Genomic DNA, 23535 nt, shown 5'->3' with positions numbered 1-23535 from the left:
GTGGCATGATCAATTCATGTCTGCTGAGAACTTCTGTGCGGTACTTAACACCTGCACATATAAGGACTTTTTCGGTTGGCAAAGTTTCTGTTGGTTTGTGCTCACTTTCCAGAGAAATAACCTTGAGTTCTTCCACTTCAGTCTTCTATGCAGAACTTGTCATCCAACATGAGTAGCAGTCTCAAAGACAGTAGTTGATTATTCCCAGGGACCAGAATAGAATATAATAGAATAAACCACGTTGGAAAAGACCTTCGAGATCATCGAGTCCAACCTATCATCCAACACCATCTAATCAACTAAACCATGGCACCAAGTGCCTCATCCAGTCTCCTCTTAAACACCTCCAGTGATGGTGACCCACCACCTCCTCGGGCAGCCCATTTCAATGGTCAGCTCTTTCTGTGAAGAACTTCTTCCTAACATCCAGCCTAAACCTCCCCTGGCACAGCTTGAGACTGTGTCCTCTTGTTCTGGTGCTGGTTGCCTGGGAGAAGAGACCAACCCCCACCTGGCTACAACCTCCCTTCAGGTAGCTGTAGACAGCAATAAGGTCTTCTCTGAGCCTCCTCTTCTCCAGGCTAAGCAACCCCAGCTCCCTCAGCCTCTCCTCATAGGGCTTGTGGTCATCATAGCTGCCTGTTTAGGAAAGGAAGCTTTGGCTTAGGCAGATGTTTAGTTGTCATCAGATGGACCCCAAAGTTTAGAAAGTTGAAACAAGTAGCACACCCTTGAAATCTGCTTTTCCAGGTGGCCTCAGCTGTCTGGTATTGCTTGAGCCTACTCCATTTAGTGCACTGTTAAGCAAGCAAGCAGTATTCCTGACCTCTGCAGAGAAACTGACTCAGAAGGAATGAAGGAACTACATAAAAGTTCATGTCAGAGTTGTTGTTGTGTAATCTGCAGCTCTGGAATTCAAAGGCATTCAAAGGCAATGACCTGGTCCCCAAAATAAATACAGGAAAGCCATTCTAAACTGGGGGAGGAGTGCATGTCTTTAGAGTAAGTTTTCTTTTATTGTTTTTTTGTTCCCTCTCATACCTGAGTCTCTGGCCTTTGCAGAACAGTGGCGTTAGAGAAGTAATAAACATGCTGCTGACTCTTTTCTGACATCTAAATGGAGACCTTCTGCTACCATTGGGTTGGTCGCAACTGTTTTCAGTGCTGCACCAAATGAAACTTAACAGCTGCCATGTGTCGGGCATTGTGACATGCAGCCAGGGCTGCTGCTGGATGCCTTTCTGGACAGAGAGGCCGGGATGATTTATGCTGAAGTCAAGGTCTCCATTTCTAGCAGCACTGGTTCTTCTATCAGAGAAGAATTTTACTGCTGTTGAATTCATGTGATTTATTCTTAAGAAATGGAGCCATGTTACATACACTGAGACTTCAGACTTCCCTGTCTTGTCTTTGGTTTGCACAATTCTTGCATTGAATCTAGGTGTTTCTGCTCTAATGGAGGGCTTTGACTAGATAATCTTCAGAGGTTCCTTCCAGCCCCTGGCATTCTGTGATTCTGTGTGACTCAGTGAGTAGTGGAACTCCAGCTGTGTGGTGATACAGGCATCATTCTTGAGGTCCTTCTTGTCTCATTCCTTAATACTGTTCTGTGCCCTTTCTTCCTTTCTTTTTGTGTGGTGTTTGTTTTGTTTTGTTTGTTTTTGTTGGTTTTGTTTTGTTGTTGCACCTTCTGCTTGGATCACTGAGGAATTTTTGATATAGCCAGAGGAACCTCTTATTATTTTCTGTCTGTCTTCCATTGATATTTCTCAGTGAGGTTTTGTAATATAGACTGAATCACATGATGTTTTTCTTGTATTTTTTTTTCTTCTTCTGAGGTGTTTTTGGTTTTTGAAACTGTTTCCACCAGTTCCCTGAATCTGTTTGACTTCTGAGGTCTGTTGGCCTTACTCAGATGCTTTCAGACAGAGCCTCCTTTCTCCAGAAGCAAATGCTGTCATTTCATAATAATTACTACAAATTACTTTCCACTATCACTTTTTAGATTGATACTCAGGGAAATTCATCCTCAGTTTTCTCATCCCATGTGATTCCTGTAAGATTCTTGAGGTGATGTGTTACTGCTTGTCTCCTTATCCTTGTTTTATCTGCTTCCCTCTTGAGACTAATTCTACATTCCATGATTGATTGTGGCTCCTGGAAGTCTACTGTTTTATTCTTTTGTGATAATGTTGGTTACTTCAGCTTGCCATTGAGATAATCTGTGAGCCAGGAGTGTTAGTAATACTCAGACTTGGACTATGTAGATCCAACAAGAACCTTGCAGTGAAATTCAGAAAACATTTTGCTGTTAAGCCTGAGATGCATTATGTCTAATCCAGCCACTAAACTTGCAGGTCTTCTCTCCAGAACAGTGAGCCTTTTACAGGAGGAGATCTCTATGTACTAGAAACTGCCACAGCTGTATGCTGCTCTCTGAACCCAAATCTTCACCTCTTTCTTACTTGTGGGTTGCCATATGTGTGTGCTGAAAGGCTGGGCAGGATCAGCTTGATGGCATTCTGAGCAGATGACTGAGTTTGTGTCTGTTACCAGTTGGCTGCCCCATCAGCCTGCGGGTGCGCTGACGTCTATGCTGACATATTCCTGTGGCAATTCGCCAGCTTCTGAAACCTGGAAGGGAGCTCTTTAGAGCATCCTATCAACCTTGGAGTACAGAGTTTGTTCATGACAGAGTTTAAAAACAGAACTAGAGCAGGCAGTAAATGGGGAGGAAAGATTGCAATCTTTATTTGACTAAGTGTCAGCAATTATGTTTAGCCATGATATGCTTGTAAAAGAAGAAAAATAAATTGAAAATTGCCCAGTGTTAACCCTGACTCTCATGAAGGCGACCTCCAGCCTGTCTGTGGTACTGGCCAGGGTCCTTCTCTTCCTCTTCAAACTCCTTCTTTGGACAAGTTGCATTCTAATCTGCTGTCTCCCCCTGCAGCTTTGAAGAATAGAATAGAATAGAATAGAATAGAATAGAATAGAATAGAATAGAATAGAATAGACCAGACCAGGTTGGAAGAGACCTTCAAGATCATCATGTCCAACGCATCATCCAACACCACCTAATCAACTAAACCATGCAACCAAGCACCTATCAAGTCTCCTCCTGAACACCTCCAATGATGGTGACTCCACTGCCTCCTTAGGCAGCCCATTCCAATGGGCAATCACTCTCTCTGTGTAGAAGACTTTTTCATTAACAGTGATTCCTGCTCATCTTCAATGTTGTGGACCCACCCATCATTTTTTATAAGATACTAAACCTGTACTTTCTGAGAGGACCTGGGAAAGCTACTAGCTAAAACACAGGCCCTGCTAGGAGCTGGATACTCAGAAATACTGGTTTCTTCATATGAGTGAAATCTGGTAACATGGTTTAGTTGATAAGATGGTGTTGGGTGATAGGTTGGACTTGATGATCTCAAAGGTCTTTTCCAACCTGGTTAATTCAATTCAATTCTATTCTATTCTATTCTACTCTACTCTACTCTACTCTACTCTACTCTATTCAATGAGGATTGATCTGTGGCGTTGATAAGCATATTTCATGTCAGGTCAGTGGTGATCTGAGACGAGTTGAACATCCTTCGGTAGCTGGCTGTGTACATTCATGCTTCGTCCTCCTTACTGATGTTCTGGTGCTGCTGCAGACAGGGTGAAGTTTCTGCTCCAGGGTATGCAGTTGCTTTAGGAACAGCTGTAATATTTTAACATAATACTGCTCCACTGCTTGGAGCTATTACTACAACAGAGCCATGGTAACCTCTTGCTGGCATCTGTGCAGCATAAGTTGTTGTGGCTCCAGTTGCTGCTGAAGCTGATCAAAGGTGACCTGACTGGCTTTGCACAGATGCAGGCTGGGAGCACTCCAGTACTCAGTAGTACATCTCCCTGTGAGGCAAAGGGACTCTTCCATCTAAAAGACCACCATAAAGTCTTGAAGGTGGTAGCCTCTGAAGCCACTGTAGCTTGTGACATCTGCTTGTGCTGCAAGCAAGCAGTGCTGAAGCACTGGCTGTACAGCAGCAATGTTCTCAGCAGCTTGTGTGTTCTACGACAGCATTGGTTAGAAGCCATTTAGTGTTTTTCTGTATGAACACAAGTGTATTATTTTTCTTCTTATGTGATTTAAAAACATTCCACTCACTGGGAAATTCTGCAAATTAACTTTTGGGTACAGTGAGTGGCAGGTGGCAAATGGTGAGTAATAAATGAAACCTGATTTTGTAGTGTCAGCCTTGGTTTCTGCTGATACAGGATTTTAAAGCAACTTTCTGTCATATGTGACAAGTGTCCACAGAAAAAGTCGTATATTAGCTACTCAGCTAGATACCACCTCCTCATAATGCTGTGGCACAAATACAGCTTTAAAGTTTGCTAAGTACTGTGCTTTGCTCTCCACTGTTGACCCTCCTATGATAGCTCCATGCTAGTAAGCTCTGCTTACTGTCAGGGCTGGATGCATTGCATTAAACTCATTATCTGTAGCAAATTATATACCGGGTCAAAAATAGCTTGTAGTAAACTGTTACTATCCCATTGAAAGCAGCAGGAGAGACCGAGGTTAGCACCTTTATTATCAGGAGGAGGTGAGATTTCACATATTGTTACAAAGTACCCATGCAACTAATTTTTTTGCCTGCCATTTAGTATATTTTACAGTTGTGGTAGGTTGAATAGTTTGTAAGGTTCAAGCTCAAGGAACTACTTAGAGATTACCTTAAAAACATATCTATTTTCATAAAATGCCAAGTTTGAGATGCTAGCCAGCAGGAGGAATTGACAGTGCAGGCAGAGCTGTGTTAGCAGTCTGGGACTGCCAAAATGAGCACTCCTGCTTCCTGCTGCTCCTGTGTGCCTGCTCTGGGCATGGCAGGCTGATTGAGCTCATGTATAAAACAGAAAACCGTTGGCTTTTTATTTGTTTGTTTGGGATACTTTTGTAATCCCTAAGATAGGAAGGAGAGGAGAAACGAGAGAGTAAAGAGAATGCTTTTGGTCCTCAGTGTCAGTGGTTGTGTGGATGAACTCTGCTTTGTCTTCTGGGAAGGAATTGGGCTGTTTAATGTAAACGGCTTGCCCTTGATGAGAAGCAGAAAGGGCAAAGGCTTCTTAGATGGGCTTTGTGTTAGACAGCACTGAGAGTTCATGATAAAGGCATTTTACTGCCTGTGGTCTCTGCAAGATACCACAGCACCCAAAGAGCTTGTCTTGCTTCGTTTGCTACAGCAAACTCATCCCTGACAGCCAAAGGTTTTAATCATCATAATTTCGGTTAGTCTGGAGTGAGCCTCTGCTTCTGGATCCCCAGTGCAGGGAAGAAGGGGATGCTGCCTTTCAAACTGGGCAGTGAGCAAAGAGCTGTCTGTAATGTGACTTCAGAAATGATACATCTAAATGGTTTAGCTTTCTAGGCTGATGACATTCGGTTGAGGCAGGCAGGATGGGAGATGAAGCTTTAGGAATACACAGTGTGTTAAGCAGAGGAAAGTGGCACCTGAGCAAACTGGAGGCATTGGGTGCAGGGAAGCTCCATAAACTGAAAATAAAACATGAAATGATTTCATCATATTGCACTCTCATTTGCAAAAGAAGTGATGTTGTCTTATTGTTGAGGATTGCAGTTACGACACACTAGAGATGTTGAGTAACTTTCACATGGGAATATTGTGAGAAAGACACTCTAGCTGTAGTGACCCAGGAGAACTAGGTTTGAAAGAGGGTTTACTACTTTATTGCATGAGCAAACATAGCTGGAAAACTAGAAACAAACTTCCAGGTGCATAACCTTTACTTCTTTCTTAACCATAGGCTAGGAAGGCTGTGAATTTCTACGGGACAACTTTTTGAGGACTATATGTGCAAAACAGAGGTGCAAAAAGGTCAAATAATTTTATCTGAAATTGCCAAAAATATCTAGATTGCGATGAAGTGTTAGGAAATAAATGGAAAATACCTTGTTCAGTATGGAGTCGACAGAAGAGTGTTTTAATTTTGCAGTACTTTGAATCTGTAGTAATTTGCACAAGCTGAGACCCGAGACAAAACTCTGTATGAAATTCAACCAGAGTCAGATGAAAGTAGGTAACGCTGTGCAGTGTAACATCTTAGCACAAACCAAGACATACCTAGCAGATGAGAATACATAAACCCATGCAATTAAGTGCTTGTAGGAGAGAATGCAGACACCACCACAGCATGTATCTCTGATATTTTGTGAAAGATCAGTGGATAGCAGTTATCTATTCATTGTTTAGTTATATACTGGTGCACAAGTGTTGTTGAAAGTAGTTATGCTAATGCTTGAAGGCTGCAGGAGGTTAAAGTAGTAAAAGCATGTGAAAATAGGAGGCAAAAAGGATTTAGGAGTTGTAAGTGTGTAAAAGAGGGAAAAATGCTGCCATTAGTTCTAATATGGTTGGCAAAATAGGACACTTCTAAGGTTACAACTGTTTTTTGACATGTAAAGCAGTACATGTTTAGTCAAGGGGAGAGTGATCAAACTTAATACATGAAGACAGATTTTTCAGGACATCTTACAAACAATCAAGTAGAAGAGAAACTAGAGGTGAGTTTACCTGCCCAAAGTCATGGCAAGGGAAGGCTTCCCCTCCATGTAAAACTGGAATAAAGGAGAAGGATCAGCTCATTGGGAAAGTACCATCAGCTTAATACAAGGCATTGAGGCCACTATTCAGGATAGCCCTTGGTATACACCACACAAGACTTACAAGGAGCATGTTTTCTCCTATGTGCAGAAAGGAAGAAATAAATGGGTATGAATAATGTTGAATGCATACACTTGTATGCTGCCTATGCTTGCCAAGCTGCAGTAGGAGCTCTGAGAAAAGGCAGTGCACATAGCCAAAAACACAGTGAGTATCTCCTTTGGGACATACTGTTTCCTCAAGACCAGTGTTTGGGTTTCATTTAATATCCAGTGTTTCCGTGAAAACTGATCATGTTGATAATATACAGAGCACTAACATTAAGATAGATCATGTTTTGAACTGGGGAAAAAACATCCAGTAGACTGGCATGATTAGAGGCTTTGAAAAGAGCAGTCGCTGGCCTCGAGCTAAACAAACCAAAATGTAAATTATGTATAGCTGAAATAGTGTGCTCAGGAGAGGTGATGTGCTAGGGATATCTGTGCAGGTAAATCACTATAATGTTGAGGCCATTGTTAATGTACCTGCCTAAGCAAATGAAGCACAGAATCACAGAATTAACCAGGAAAAGACCCCAGAGATCATCAAGTCCAACCTATTACTTACACCATCCAATCAACTACACCATGGTGCTAAGTGCCACATCCAGTCTTCTTTTAAACACTTCCAGGGACTGTGACTCCACCACCTCTCTGGGCAGCCCATTCCAATGGTCAGTCACTCTTTCTGTGGAGAATTTTTTCCTGACATGCAGCTTAAACTTCCCCTGGTGCAGCTTGAGACTGTCCTCTTACTCTTTCACTGGTTGTCTGGGAGAAGAGACCAACCCCCACCTGGCTACAGCCACTCTTCAGATAGTTGTACAGAGCAGTAAGGTCTGCCTTGAGCCTTCTCTTCTCCAGGCTAAATAATCCCAGCTCCTTCAGCTTCTCCTCATAGGGTTTGTGCTCCAGTATAAAAAAGTGTCGCTAAATTCTTTGGTATGACTTGGGTTTGATGCTGCATCCCAGCTGACCTTCCTACCAAATGGGAAAGCTGAGCAGACATACACGCTAGTAGTACTGTGTGATTTAGTGTTGTGAAGCAAAGCTCTGTACCCAGCATGGCCTGTGTTGGCCTCTCTTATTGTTGGTAATTGGCATCAGACTAAATCAGCTCAATCTCAGATGAGATGTATGGGAAAGGATTATATGTGTGTATATATATATACACATATGTATATATGAAAAATATATAAGGGATAATTGTGTTAGTTATAAATATGTGGGAAAAGAAAGAGGAAAATGATGGTTTGATCAAATATAGGAGAAAGAGTGATTTGGTATATGTGTCTGTAAAAATATGAAACTTTCAAAAAAAACCACCAAATTGTTTGCTGTTAGTTGAAATGTAATAAAACCAGCTCACCATCAAGCGCTTCAGAGCAGTTATTAAAAGTGCTGGATTGATGAATTCAAGAAAATACCTTAAAGAAACCCCAGATTTGACATGTTTTTAGCTGTTGTATTATATTTAAAATGTGGGTTCAGTGCTACTTGCTCTCATTGGAGAGAATGAGGTTTGTGTTTCAGATGTTAAATGGGTGAGATTCCTAGGAGTCTCTGCATTGGAAATGAAGTGAACATACCTTTTTGGGAACAAATGAAAAAAAGAAAGCAAGCTGCTTCCCTGTGTGAGTCAGAGAAGTGATTTGGAGTACTGCAAGTCTCCTGAAACACAGAGAGGAACATTTTCATTCTTTTCTGTGGAGCTACTTTTAAATGTTGCTCAGTAGCTTCGCTCTTCTTCACACCAACTAAAAATGATCTGTGAGTATTAATTTGCTAGTTTTCATTGTGGTTTTTTTTAATTACTGTTGAAAAAGGAAATGGTGTGTCATGTGCAGAACTTAGCATACATGAATAGTTTAAAAAAAACTTAAGTCTTAACAAACCAAAAATGCTGGATGTATCTTGGTGTTGCTCAGATCTGGAACATTCCCATTATAGACACTTTGGGTTATTTTAACATCCAGCATCAGATGTGAACAGCATAATGTCTGTTGCTGGCAGAGGAGGAGGTAGCATCTAGGGACATTTCTGTGATGTGCAGTCGTTCACCATTGTAGATACCGTAGGGAGGAGGCAGCAGTTGCTTATCACAGTGGTGAGTTGACTGGTGGTGCTGCAGCAGGCAGGTACAGTCCCCAGGCTGTGCTTTGACATGCTGCCAAAGCTGAGAAACTGCAGGCTCTTGCTTTGCCACATTGATTCTTTTAACTTCCTGAATAATGGTTGTACACCACCGTACCCTCATTTAAAATACATATATTTTTAGTTATGACATGTGGTTAATAAAACAATGGAAGCAACTGCTGCACTTTTTCTCAACTGCGTGAAGCTATGTGTAACAGTTGCCTGCTTCTGGCAAGCTTACTGGGCAGCTTTCAGAGGCAAGCAGTATTTAATGTATTGCGATTCCTTACTCGTTGAAGCCCAGCTTTGGAACTTTGTGGGAAAATGTGGCCATTATCATTTTGTTCTTCCTCTCCTTTGAAATAATCATAGAATCAATAAGGTTGGAAAAGACCTCAAAGATCATCAGGTCCAACCTGTCACCCAACACCTCATGACTACTAAACCATGGCACCAAGTGCCACATCCAGTCGCTTTTTGAACACCTCCTGGGGTGGTGACTCCACCACCTCCCTGGGCAGCCCATTCCAATGGCTAACAACTCTCTCTGTGAAGAACTTTCTCCTCACCTCAAGCCTAAACTTCCCCTGGTGCAGTTTGAGATGGTGATAATAATAAATAACAATAAACCAAACTTGGTTCCTGAAGTTCAGTCTAAGGCTAAGAGACAAAAGCCTTCTTGACACACAGCTTCTTATGAAACAAGACAAAGCTACTGCTGTTTTATTTATTTATGGACAAATTATCTCCTGAAAGGCTTTGTGATAATAACTCAAGCCGTGCTTCTGTAAGCATATGTTCGTCTGACCAGCCAGTTGAGTACCTGACATTCAGTTAGTGAAGCCTGCCAGGGTGGTGCAGGGAGTGTGACTCAGAGCAGCAGAGTTACCTACCAAAACCAGATAAGGTGAACATACTCCTGGTGCTTTCAGGTTTTCACGGCCTTTTATGAAGAGTCAGGTCTTACTCTTTCAACTTGGAATTGGAGGAATTTACTGCTTAGTGTTTTCATTAGAGGACATACTGCTTGCAGGGCTTTGGTTGTAAGTTCTTATTAAGCTAATTGCATTTTCCCACCTTAACATTTAAGAAGATCATTTCAACAGCACAGTGGAATGATTGCTGTTTATTTCCTAGTAATACTCTGATAACTAGTGGTTGACTAAAGCCACTTAAATGGTTCTTCTCTTTTGGAGTTCAGTAGGTATCTGGCAGATGTATGACTGCCTTGTCCAATTAAAGCAGAAACTTGAGGCAAAAGATAGTGGCTTAGCAAAATGAGCACTATAGCAGTTAAAGCTAGTCAGTGACTTCTCGCTCATTTATTTTTTTTTAATAGAGGGACTGTATCAACAGGGCGTGGATGAATGTATGATCTAATTGTCTTGATGAGGAGGGGGAACTCTGACCTATGGTATGTCTGTAACAAAAACTACTTCAGCATTGTCATAAATGGATTGGGAGTATTTCTCCTCACATTACTCATGGGATGTCAACAAGTATGCAAATGTGAAAATTTAACATATGTCTCTTTGCTGCTTTTACATGGTTTCTCCCACCAGTTTAATGAGTAAACCCAGCCTTTTAAATGCCACTTCAAAACCAAGTCCTTGAGTGTTAAAGACTACCACACTATTATGTTCTTAGTCTTCTGCTGAGATGCTGAGTAGTTTATTCTTTCATTAATTTCACACACTTGGACTGTAGCCTGATTTTTATGTTGTTGTGGTCTTACACTGTAGTTGAAGTTTGCGTATCTAGTGGTCCTCCTTGCTACACAGTGTCACATATTTTCAGGTTTCTTTGCTTTCTTTCCTCACAGCATCAGTTTCCATTGATCCTTTTGCTGCAGCTAACACAGCAAAGCTTTAGTATCTTTCTTTTGATCTCTGTGGTAAATGCATTTATTTCTGAATGAAGCTCTAATGTTGTTAACTTCTGTAAAGACTTCCTGACAGCATAATAACTAGGGATGGACTGGCGATTTAGATCTAATAAGACCCAATAAGGTATTTTGTGTTGTGCATTCTATCTCACATCTGTTCGTCAGAGGTGGTCCTGGCTTTCCTGTCACAGGAGCCAGGCAGTCCTCTTGCCAGTGTGGTCCTGCTCTTGATCTACCACAGGTGGATCAACTTGGACGCCTAAAATCTGGAATATTTATTCTTTTACTGAAATGGGACACATTTATTCCTCAACATTTAATAAACACAGTTGTTGCATCATTTCATTTCACTGCTAATATGTTTAGACCAAGATGTAATAATGCATGCCAAAGAGATTTAGGTGTTGTTATAGTTTTAATTACGCTTAATTAGCACATTCCGTGTGTTTAAGTCAAAGTCTTAGGGTTGTCTTTTTCACAGTGTTGAAGTATCTTGGATTTTTTAGATCACAGAAGATGTGCACAGGGTAGCAATGTTGACTTATGCTGGAGGGTGGCTGCATGTGCTGTGTTTTACTTGCAGACTCCAGGAGTCCTGAGATGAGACTCAAATCTGTCTTGATATTAAAGTATTGCACTGTCGGGTTTGGGTATCACAGTGCAGTATTTGCTAAAGCTTTCAACAGATGGCAGACTTATGAAGGTGGTGTGCCTACAATAAACTCCTGGGTTTTGTGCTGTCTCACTTTCCTTGGCGAAGTAGAGAGGATATGATCATACAAATCCTTTTATCTGGACTGTAGGCTTCATGTTTTGATAAGAACAAAAAAGGGAATCTCAGAAGACAAATGAGATGCTTTAAAGTGTTACTGGGTATTCAAGTCAATTGGCTGCTGTAGAAAGTGCTTCCTTTCTGCCTTTTACATCTTTCTTAGATCTTAGGTTTTGTCTACAACTGTTTATTGCCTAAAAATTGAATGACAGTTGAACTGAGAAGAATTAAGTCAACAAGATGGGACCTTTTGTTTGTTTGTTTTGTTTTCCCCTGGGGGATGCTGCTGTGCTTTTGGGGTGAAACGCTAGAGAATAAGTGATCCTCTCCACTGTACTTACAGTGGCATAACACAGAGCTGCGTTTCAGATGAGCACTGGGTTGTACTGTGTTCCATCAGAAGAACCAAGTGTTTTCTGCTTGGTACACTGAGCTCTACATTTGTTGGTGTGGCACCATGCAAGCTGATAAAGGACTCTGGTAAAATACTGTGATTAAAAAGTGGACTTGACCCTTCTCGAAGTTTAAACCAAAGCATGTCTGAATATCAGTTTGTTTAAATTAATATTTAATTTGAGGAAGAGTACATTTTTTTTTGCTTTACAAGTTGGAGAGAGAGCAAAGTAGTGTGTGTATGACATATATAAAGTATAAACAACCAGTGAAAACAATTTTAATTAAATGCTTCTCCTAGATTTTAACATTTCACACGTAATAGATTGCTGCAATAATTACTTTACTTGTCAGTGCTATGAAGAGAGTCGCTGCATCTTAATATGGCATAAAGTTTTGAACAGTAATGAGAAAATAGATATTCTCTGTCTCTCCACTTCATGAAGTTAAACTACATATTTTTTTTCATATGAATAGTAAAATGTTTCAAATAAGAATAGCAGTGTGTCACAAAGTGCACACGAATACATTTTACATCTTAAAAACAGTTCAGCTAGCAAATGTAAAAGACACACAGCTTGGCTTTTCTGTTCTTGGGCTGAAATATTTTACAGACACTTTCTAGGTATTATTAAATCATTATTTTAAATGAGATTTCATTGTGAAACACTTGAAATGTGAAGACAAGACGTCAGCCTCTCTGGAGAGTCCGCTGAGGAATACAGAGTGTTACTTCTTCAGTTTTCTAATCCAGATCTAGCTTACATAGTATATACCAACATACATTGGTTTTTGTTGCTGCTTCCTTTTTATTGGGCTGCTGGAGTATAGAAGTGCTTGTTGCCATAGGACAAGTAGCAATGGTTTTAAACTGGAGCAGGGTAGATTTAGATTGGACCATGAGGAGGAAGTTCTTTACTATGAGAGTGGTGAAATACTGGAGCAGGTTGCCCAGTTGGTTGAGGAGACATTCAAAGTCAAGCTTGATGGGGCCCTGAGCAACCTGATCTAGCTGAAGATGTCCCTGCTTATTGCAGGGCTGACCTGCAAAGATGACTTTTGAGGATCCCTTCCAGCCTGACGCATTCCACGATTCTGCACTACTCTGTGACAGGGCTTCGTAGCTCAAGTTGTGGGTGGTCATTGTTCAGGAAATGAGTCCTCTTTCTGCAGTGAGATCCTTATTCCAGTTCTTTGAACATATTTGGAGATGTGTCTGGGAAGCTCTTTTTGGGAAGCTCCTCTGGGAGCCATGACAGTCATTTATACTTCATTTTGTCACTGGAGCTCCTAGATGCAGAAGTCTCAATGAATCTAAAAATCTATTGGCACTTCCCTTGAGAGGTGTGGTGGTACTGCATGCTATGGGGATGGATGCTGGGATTACTTTTCCTGATGCAGACCAAAGTCTGCATGTTCTTCAAATAAATAGGCTAATTGCTTGAGATATATTCCATATGTGAAAAACCTAGATCTGAAAGAAATAATTGGTGTCACTGTCTGAATACATCATATTTACAGTAAGCATGGGATAGAATGGGCAAATACAGAGCAGCAGCAGGTCAGTTGTCAGCTCACTGGGCAGTTGTCCAAAACCACTAAAATATTGACATTAAATAATTTGGGGGCTTAATAGTATGTAATTGACTACTATTTAAACACCTCTGCTCAGATTGACCTACACATCTAGTTCAGAAATTCTGGTGTAGGTAATAGATTGGACATGTTCAGTATATAGTGGTTTGTGAAAGGCAATAGAATGCACATCAAACTTCTGATAATCCTTTGCTTTTTCTAAAGAAAATGAGCATACAAATGCACAATACTTAATACTGTCCTTTTTGTTTATTTTTCAGATTAGCACTGTACGTATATGAATATCTGCTCCATGTAGGAGCACAGAAATCAGCCCAGACGTTTTTATCAGAGGTATGTTTCTCCATCCTTCTTCTCCTTACACAGCTTGCCAGTGTGTACAAGTGAAATCTGGGAAATATGTTGGTCTAGAATAAACAGCAGTGACAACCTTGAATATGTGTTCACACTGATCAGCATAGATTCCTGGTTCTGGGAAGCCAGTTTGCCGTGTGATTTAACATATGCCTTTGGAAAACTACTTTGCTCTGATTTGCTATCACTGCATGGATTTGCCAACACACTGGGGAAAGAGTAATCTATTTTCTGTAATAAATGTGTATGTTAGAAGATGCATCAAGGGTACTTTTTTTGGATGACCCTCTAAGATGCTGTTGATATTTGCAGTTGTGGATGATGTACCATTACAAAATACACAGCAATCCTACTGCCATACACTTGCAGTTCTCATTCTCATAAGCATTGCTGATGACTTTGTGTATTCATACCATGCTTCTGACCACTTTACTTCTTTTCATCTGGTGAATCAATTATGACTGCAACCATTTAGGTCATGTTTCTTAAATACTTTCAACTACTAATGGAACTTTTACCTTTAAACAATAGCTATTATTTTCCATAGTCTTCCATCTTTTTGTATACATCTTTTGAAGACTGAAGTACATCATGTCTCCTTAGCTCTTTACTCTAGGATGCAAAAATGTCTATCATCCAAACAAACTGAGGTCTTTTGGGTTTATTATTGTTTGAAATCTTTCTGTGATGAGAACATTTAAAATAGTAATAATGCTTGAATAGTAAGAAGAAATGAGGACAAAATAGGCAAGGTGTTTTACCAGGAAAATCTGCTGCTTCAGCTGATACTCCTCCAAAAGCTAATAAAATTGCTATGCTGGTGATGATATTTTCGAGGTGAGAGAGGGGGAGATGAGAACCCAGGACATTGTCTGTGGTGTTTATAGAAAATTCGTATAACAGAGATAGGAAAAAAAGGGGTAGAATTATGGTAATATCAGTTTATGTTAATAGTAAAGTATGTTTTTGACAATTGTTTTTCCTCTTTGGTAAAGGAATGGAAAAATAAGAGAGAAAATAATGGAGAATATCATCTTTGCTTTCCCAAAACCAGCTGTCATTTGTAAATAATACACTGCACAAGATTAATTTTGCTCATTTTGTTTTTATGGTATGTTTGCAAAATGAGGAGTTGGCAGAAGTGTGACTAGTATGGCATTTGGATTTCTAGAAAACATTTAATACACTTTCTTGAAACTTAACTTTTAAAACCAGTTGAGGCTATAGAGAAATTCTTGGGTCTGAATGAATATAGTATGGGAATGTATCAACTCTTTCAAGTTAAGACTGATACTAGCTAACAGACAGTAAACATGGGAGTTGGTATGAGGTGTCTGTATGATTTCACACAAAGCTGTGAGTTTATTTACCTCATTCATTAGCAGTGCAGAAGGGTAAATACTGTGCTGACAATACTTGTGAATGGTTGTATGTTAGAGCCAACTAGAGGCAGTTAGCACTGATATGGAGAAACCTGGGAAAAAGATAACATTTTGGAGAAAACTGCACATTAATACAGCTTGGAGAAAATAAACTGAAATGCACAAGTTAAATGGCAAGTGGTAAGAGCAGCAGCAGAAAAAATGGTAGTTGATTGCAGGTGCAATGCCCATTCAAGCCTGGGCTCTAAACCACAAATAGCTCTACCCTGACTCTGTACCCCATGTGAATCAGCTGGTTTTGTTAGAGTATGGGCATACAGGATGAAAATAGGAGCATCAACTGAGAGGAGTGCAAAAAAAGTACTCTAGTGTATTTGCAATCTGATTAAAGTGACAGCTTTCCATGTGTTTCTGTTCTTGTCTGGCTCATAGCTGTTAAGAAGCAACCACCCTGTTGTGTTGCGTAGAAGACACCTGGGTGGCACAGGAGTGGAAGTTCGTATTGGTTTAGTCCCTCCCTAAAAGCATGGCTATTTAGGCTCAATGCTCTCTCTGCTCTGGCAGTCTGTAGCCACCAGAATAGGTTGGGTGGATTTTGTTAAAAATAAAATGGTTCAGAGTCATTGTAAAACTGAAAGCAAGCACACGGGTTGCCTGAGCTATACAGCAGTCAGTGAGTACACATAGCACAGGATGGGGTTTCATCTCGATACAAGAAAGGAATTTTTTGGAGGTAGGTTTTTGTTTATTTTTAATTTTCTCTTTACATTGAGAACCTTTATTCACTGGAACAGTCTCCTCAGGGGCACCGTCACAGAGTGCCCATTACTGCAGGTTATCAAGGTGTAAGTGGACAGGGTACTAGGTAATTTCATCTAGGCTTCCCACAAAAGGCTGTACCGGATGATCTTTTGAGGTCCCTTCCAGTCTGAGCTGTGCTGTAATTTTATGATTCTGTGTGTCAGTACGGTCTAGAAGTCCTCTGCTGATCATTTAGGTGGAAGATAACTGTGTCTTGGGGTACTTGTTGAATACAGCCTTCAAAGCTTCTGTTGCTTTTCTCTCTAAAGCACAGAACCTCGCAATCATCCTAGTGTTTTCCTGGATGTCTTGGTAGCAGAGACCTCTTCAGTGTGTTGGCTGTAACTCTTCTATCTGGGTCTGCAAGTTTGCTTTCTTTCAGGAGATTTGGCATGAAGTACTGGGTTCAAGTAACTGAACTGCTGTTCGTTGCCATTTCATCATACAATTGGCAAAATGGGAAGGGGCTGGCACAACTGGCTTTCATCTAAACCATGTCACTGCTTATAAAGGTTGAACAGAGTTACTCAGGTGGGGTGCACACATTTTTTTGAAACAAAAGAAGCTGCTTTGCTCTAGAAACTTTCTTTTGATGTCAAGCTGCTATGTTTTACTTGAAGAGCTGATATTTTTCCCACATATTTTCTGCCCCTGATGTTAGGTTCTAGACTTGGAAGAATAATTCCAAAATTCCATTAGCCTTGCTGGAACAGGAATTTGGGCATTTCTCATTTAGTCAGTCACTGGCTAGAAGCTTAATTTGTACAATTGACAATGAGAGCATTTTTCTAAAATCAATAATTCTTTATGAATATTTTTAAGTCTCTGGGTTTAGACAGACTGACACCTGCCATCTAAGACAAACAAGCCCCAAACTTTCATATTCCCTTCAGCTCCTTCTGTGAATAAATTCCTCAAGATGAAATCTGTCATGTTAAGACATGTGAATTGGGTAATATCCTCATGAAGCCCTGCTTTGAAGAGCATGAATACTGGGGAGACAAAGTGAGGGCTTCCTATGCAGGTGTAATTTTTACTCTTAACTGAATGATATTTCTACTTCAGGAACTATTTTTCATTTTGGGTGTACGTTGTGTCTCTTCATGGTGTTGAAACTTCTCAGAAGTACTGTGTCTTCCTGGTGATTAATAGAAGTCCTTCCAGGCCGTTTCCATTGTGTGTGAGGAGCAATAGTGCCTCAGAGGAGTTTATTTGAAGAGTGCACAAAACCTTTGCAGTAACTTTGGCTTTTATTTATATTTTTCATTGTCATTAACATTTTTATCTGCCAATACTTAAATGGGAGCTTTTAAATATGCACTTTTTACATACTGTCTACCATTAGGGATGGTGGTGGTGCAGTTTGTTCAATGCAAACATTAATAGCAGAAGCGATAGTGTGTCAAGGTCACCTCTTAAAAATAATTCTTAAATATCAAAATTAATTTTGAATAGCTGTATTCATATACTATATCAAAATCATCCTAAGTTACTTTGTAGGAGTGCAAAGCCATTTTTAGGTGTAAAAATTATATATTCTTCTCCTGCAAGCTATTGACAGAATTCAAACAGATGTTTAAATTTCTTAAGAACTGGATGTGGGATTCATAAGTTGGATTTGAGAAGCAAAGTTTTAGTTTCTGATGGAAAGTGCCAGCTTTGCCAGTGCTTCTGGCAGTGTGAACACTATATCTAGCTCTTGTAGTCAGCTTTTATGTACATATATATATATACATACACACACACATTTCATGTAAAGGCTTTTTAAGCTTTTCATTAAAATAATCCTCTTTTTATCTACCATTACGTCTGCCTCTAGAGCAGAATATGGTTTGTGTTTAAACAACTTTTTTTTTCAACAAAATGGGACAGGAAATAATACTAAGTGTAGTTGTAACTGGAGGAATTTGGAGTGCATGCAACGCCCTAGTTTCCACCCAGTTTTCACATGAGACATTCTTCAGTACAGCGTCACGTAGATTTACACAGGACCTCCAGTTGTTTGCCACAGACCTCCTTAAGCAGTTGCACAGGCTTTATTACAGCCCAAACCATTTAAATTTTGTAGTTAAGTATGAACTAATGAGTATAGCATTAATAAAATGGTTGTGTGATTATAGTTAAGACACAACATTCGGGAAGTATTCCAGAGAGACGCAACACTGTCACCGTAGTTTATGTTGTCTAATGGGTTGGCTGATCAACAGAAAAAGTGTGAAGGGTAAGACTTAACTGAAGTGTGTTTCCCATGAAAACAGTGTTAAACCAGGATTCCTAGGTGGGAAAGAATTTGGAGGCAGTATGGCTGTTCAGGAGATGTTGCCAGCAGAGGCAAAGCAAGTCAAACCAGCTTTGCGTATTCACTGAGTGTTGGGAGAGTGGATTATAACTCTGACACATTACCTCTAGGAGTAGGATTATCAAGCACCTGCAGGCTATCGCTGTGGGGGGAAGACTGCCACCTGCTGAATCAGTGACATGAGTTCTATGTCTCTGTCTAATCCTTAGTGCTAACGGGAAAATCTTTCACGTCATTTTAAGGGTACTTTGTAACCCATTTTTTAATTTTCTTTCTTTTCTTCATCATTCATTTTTGACATTAAATTAATGTTTGCCTGAGTGGTGTAATTAAAAAATTGTATTTAGATTCCACCCCCTCCCCCCCCATTCTAAAACAGAATCATAGTATCATAGTATCAGTCAGGGTTGGAAGGGACCACAAGGATCATCTAGTTCCAACCCCCCTGCCATGGGCAGGGACACCCCACACTAGATCAGGCTGGCCAGAGCCTCATCCAGCCTGGGCTTAAACACCTCCAGGGACGGGGCCTCAACCACCTCCCTGGACAACCCATTCCAGGGCTTCACCACTCTCACGATGAAGAACTTCCTCCTCACGTCCAGCCTGAATCTCCTCACCTCCAGCTTCATTCCATTCCCCCTAGTCCTATCACTACCTGACATCCTGAGAAGTCCCTCCCCAGCCTTCTTGTAGGCCCCCTTCAGATACTGGAAGGCCACAATGAGGTCACCTTGGAGCCTTCTCTTCTCCAGACTGAACAGCTCCAACTCCTTCAGTCTGTCCTCATAGGAAAGGTGCTTCAGCCCTCTATCATCCTTGTGGCCCTTCTCTGGACACCTTCCAGCACCTCCAGATCCCTCTTGTAATAGGGGCTCCACAACTGGATGCTGTACTCCAGGTGGGTCTCACCAGAGCTGAGTAGAGGGGGAGAATCACCTCCCTTGACCTGCTGGTCACACTTCTCTTGATGCAGCCTAGGATCTGATTGGCTTTCCAGGCTGCAAGTGCACACTGAGAGCTCCTGTTGAGCTTCTTGTCTACCAGCACCCCCAAGTCTCTCTCCTCAGGGCTGCTTTCCAGCCTGGATTTGTGCCTGGGATTGACTCGACCCAGATGCAGGACCCTGCCCTTGGTCTTGTTGAACCTCATGAGGTTGGCTTGTGCCCACCTCTCCAGCCTGTCAAGGTCCCTCTGGATGGCATCCCTTCCCTCCAGCGTGTCTGCTGCACCACACAGCTTGGTGTCATCAGCAAACTTGCTGAGGGTGCCAGTCAATGCCACTGTCCATGGCACCCACAAAGATGTTGAACAAGCCTGGTCCCAGGACTGATCCCTGAAGGACTCTGCTTGTCCCTGGCCTCCCCTGGGACATGGACCCATTGACAGCCACTCTTTGGGTGCAGCCATCAAGCCAGTTCTTGATCCGTCTAGTGGTTCACCCATCAAACCCATGTGTCACCAGTTTGGAGACCAGGATGTGGTGCAGGACAGTGTTGAAGGCTTTGCTCAGGTCCAGGTAAACGACATCAGTTGCTCTTCCCTCATCTATTAATGTTGTCACCTGATTTCCTAGAATAAGAAGAGTTTGTTTTAAGTATCAGCAATGTTAATAATTGTTATGAAGTATATCACCATCCAGATCGATGACAATGAAGCCTTTCACAGCTACAGGATTCTTCTTCTTTTTTAGCTATCTACATGAATTGTGTAATACTTTTCAGTCACAATGATCACAAATATACACACCTCTGTTTTTACTGTTTTATTTTAGATAAGATGGGAAAAAAACATCACACTGGGGGAGCCCCCAGGATTCTTACATTCCTGGTGGTGGTAAGTATAGATTTTCTATTCCTCTCATTTTTAGAATGTCAATTGCTAGTTCCAGCACCTGAAGGCAAGCAGTTCAGGTGAATATTGTAAAGGGAAGATGAAGGTGAGGATCAAGAACCATTTTCTTGTTAAGGAATGTAAGAACAGAAAATTAGGCATAGGAAAAAAAAAAGGCAGCTATTAGATACAGGAGAAGAAATACTGTGCAGTGCATTGATAAGAAAGCATCTTTGAAAGGAGGTAGCCTGTATTGCTTTCTTCACTACTCTTCAGTAAATTGTGCATGTAAGAGATGATGCTACATATCCTAAATAATTACATTGTAAAAACCCCAATGTGTACAGAGACTGCATAGAGATGTGAGCTTCCTCAGTCTATAATCCACATTATAGCTGAACCCCAGCCACCTGCCTTTTTTGTGAGGAAGTGTGCATTAGCATGGGTTTGGTGCTGCAGTGTCTGCATCTGCACAGTTTCTCTCAGCTCAGAAGATGGGTAGACATGGGGTTGACTTGTAATTTTTCATGCATGATGCCATTTTCTGAGGTAGAATTCCCAGGGACTAAAGAGTGCTCACAGTCCCTGCTATGTAGCCATGGTATTTATTAGTTGTCAGATGATTTGAATATATCCAACATGCCTGTGTTTGAAAGAATACAGAATTACAGAGAATATGTCCAGCTGTCAGGAGTACAAGAATTTACAAGTTCTAAAGTGATCCTGTTTGAACCCAAGTGATTTATACAGCTGAATGGAAGGTGGCATATTCCTCACTGACCTTTCTTTAATAGCTTATAGCTGTGTGGTAGAAGCCTGGCAAGAAGAACATGTCCCTTGTATCTATGATGTCTGCATTATCTTTAATCATCTGCAGCAGAGTGCTCAAATTTTCCACAGTTACTTATTATGGTGCTGGACTAAGTTACAGAGGACTAAGTCTGAAACAATAAAGAAACACTATGAAATGCTAACAAACTTCATGCTTTTAATTGTTCTGGCATACACATACTGTCATTCCAGAAACTTTATGTTAGAACTGATTCGTGTGTATCTCTATTTGAAGGGGGTTGGGAGTATCAAAAATCCTTTCACTCTTAATAAACCAAGACCATACCCATCTATTTTAGACTCTTGTTCATACACCTGTTTCCTAGGAACTTTTAAAAAGCACAATATTGGACCTTTGAAGAACTTTAGAGTTTTCTCTCCAGTTTCTTCCCTTTTCATGTTATCATGGATCAGTCCCTTCCCATGCTTTGTGGAAGTTAATTGCAGCAGTTGACAGAGGGATGAAGTTAAATGCAGAGCTTCAGTAATATGCTTTATACCTTTAAATCTTGTATATCAGACTAGCTTTTTGGTCTAAACTACAGCAGTATTAAAGGAACACAGCACTGCTTGACTCAGAGAATCAGATAGCAGTCCTTGCTTCCTGAGATGTTTTACAAAGCAAAATTCTTCCATAGAGGAAAGTGTTTTCATCCCTTGGCAGGGGAGTGGTGTGCTTGTTTCTATCTATAATCATGTACGTGTAGTGTGCATATACCATAAACCCCACACAATTACTACAATGATTTTCTCATCGTCTCTCTAACTTCTTAATTTGCAGTGTATTTTGGGATCTTTACTGTGCAGCTCCAGAAAGACGAGAAACATGTGAACATTCAAGTGAAGCAAAAGCCTTTCATGACTATGTAAGTTTTGTGTGTCTTTACCACACTTCCATTAATTGTATGTATAAATGTGATACAGGAGTATCTCTATAATGCAGTGGCTCAAAAATACTGGTGTTGGTCAAACATAAGTAACCCTCAGATGCCTTAGAATTCTTTGATTACCCAGCCCCTATATGGATGCCTCCTGAGAGCCATATCAGAGATCAAAGTACTGTCACATGTTAATGCAGAACAAAAAAGTGTCCCTCTGTACCTCTTGCCATACATGCATCAGACTGGTCACAAGAGCATGGGACAAATGGAAACACAGATATGTCCTCTCCAAATCATCATACTCTGTTAGTGCTAATGGTAAAATTACTCAGTAGTTGGAATTGGTCCCCTGACTTCTGTCAGGACCATGCTAACTTGAAGTGTGATTGACCTTCAGGTAATTTCACATCCTGAAGTAGGTATTTTTTAATCAGCCTAACAAACACTCAGTCATCCTATAATAAGTTAGATGTAAAATCCTATGGTTCAAGAGAATGGGAGGAATAAAGGGTAAAGTTACTATGCCAATTTTGATGCCTTTGGGACTTAGTTCAAAACACAGCAGGGAGTTTGGTTGTGCAAGGGCTACTACTGCTACTACTAAAAGCAATAATAGTAATAATAATAATAGTAATAATAATAATAACAACAACAACAACAGTGATATTGTAGAAACTAGGATTCAAAACAATTGCAATGGTTTTACTCCCATTTTCTCCATTATCAAAGTGAAATGGAGCTCTCTGGAAATGTCGCAGTGCTTTCCAGAGTTAGGATGTGAGCACCTCTCCATCTGGTGGTTTCATTTTTACTGACAAAATCCTTAGGAGGCTGACCATTCTTGAGTTAGTAGCCTTGTGGGATTTTGATGTAGTCTAAAGAGGGAGTATAACTCTTTCATGATACATCCTTGAGAGTTTTCCAGGTCTGTCTTAGAAATACTGTGTAGTTACTGCAGAAAAATACTTCTACAGATAAAATTAAAGTTAGACCTCCCTAGCTGAGTATCTCAGAAACACAAATTTTGAAAAATGGAAATAAATGAGCTAAGTGACCTTTCTGCCTTTTCTGTTGTCATAATCTGATAATGGCTTGGTGTCCTGCAGTACATGAGCGAATGGTGATCTTAACCTTACTTGTAGTTCACAATGACTTACATTGTGAATGCACCATCAACACAGTTAGAAGTGTTCAACGTGTTTTATGTACAGACCAGTGCCACTTTAATGCCCTGTTCTTGGTTAGATAATTGGAGCTAACTGATAAAGGAGCTTGGGCATTTTGCATGGTCAGTTGCTGAATTGTTCACTAGTCATAATTAATGAAAAAAAAATTGTCAGAAAGAGAAATGCAAGTAGAAGAAAGGTTTTCACCCACAGAGATGTTAAGGTCAACCAGCTTGGTAAAGCCTATCCCTCAAATTAAAAATGAAGTAACTCTTGCTAGTACAAAAGCTGCAATCTTTTTTGCTTGTTATTGTTTTAAATATGCAGTGGTTGGGAAAACAATGTATAGCAGTTGTTTCGGATCCTTGTTATTTGGGCAAGGTTTAATTCCCTACTGAAGGAGAAAGAGTTTTACAGGAGTAGTTTATATCTGCAGGGAATGGCATTAGTGGAATTAAATTTGTGGAGATTGGCATCCACAG

The 23535-nt window shown here is 40.5% G+C and overlaps 1 protein-coding gene across 5 annotated transcripts in view; it reads left to right on the top strand.

Annotated features, from left to right (window-relative positions):
* The window catches only part of SSBP2 (single stranded DNA binding protein 2), a 208509-nt gene that overhangs the window by 33707 nt on the left and 151267 nt on the right, over positions 1–23535 (top strand). For all 5 annotated transcript variants that reach the window (XR_008463100.1, XM_054178192.1, XM_054178191.1 and 2 more), the window contains exons 2-4: positions 13767–13839; positions 20117–20178; positions 21788–21872. Coding sequence is in view for 4 of the 5 variants with exons in the window: in XM_054178192.1 (XP_054034167.1) it covers positions 13767–13839; positions 20117–20178; positions 21788–21872 (220 nt within the window). In the remaining variant the exon portion in view is untranslated. The remainder of the gene's footprint in view (positions 1–13766; positions 13840–20116; positions 20179–21787; positions 21873–23535) is intronic.

Source organism: Dryobates pubescens, chromosome Z, assembly GCF_014839835.1.
Source record: "Dryobates pubescens isolate bDryPub1 chromosome Z, bDryPub1.pri, whole genome shotgun sequence".
In the NCBI taxonomy this organism is placed as follows: domain Eukaryota; kingdom Metazoa; phylum Chordata; class Aves; order Piciformes; family Picidae; genus Dryobates; species Dryobates pubescens.
The sequence above is the reverse complement of the archived record's forward strand: the minus strand, read 5'-3'. Positions and strand labels throughout refer to the sequence as shown.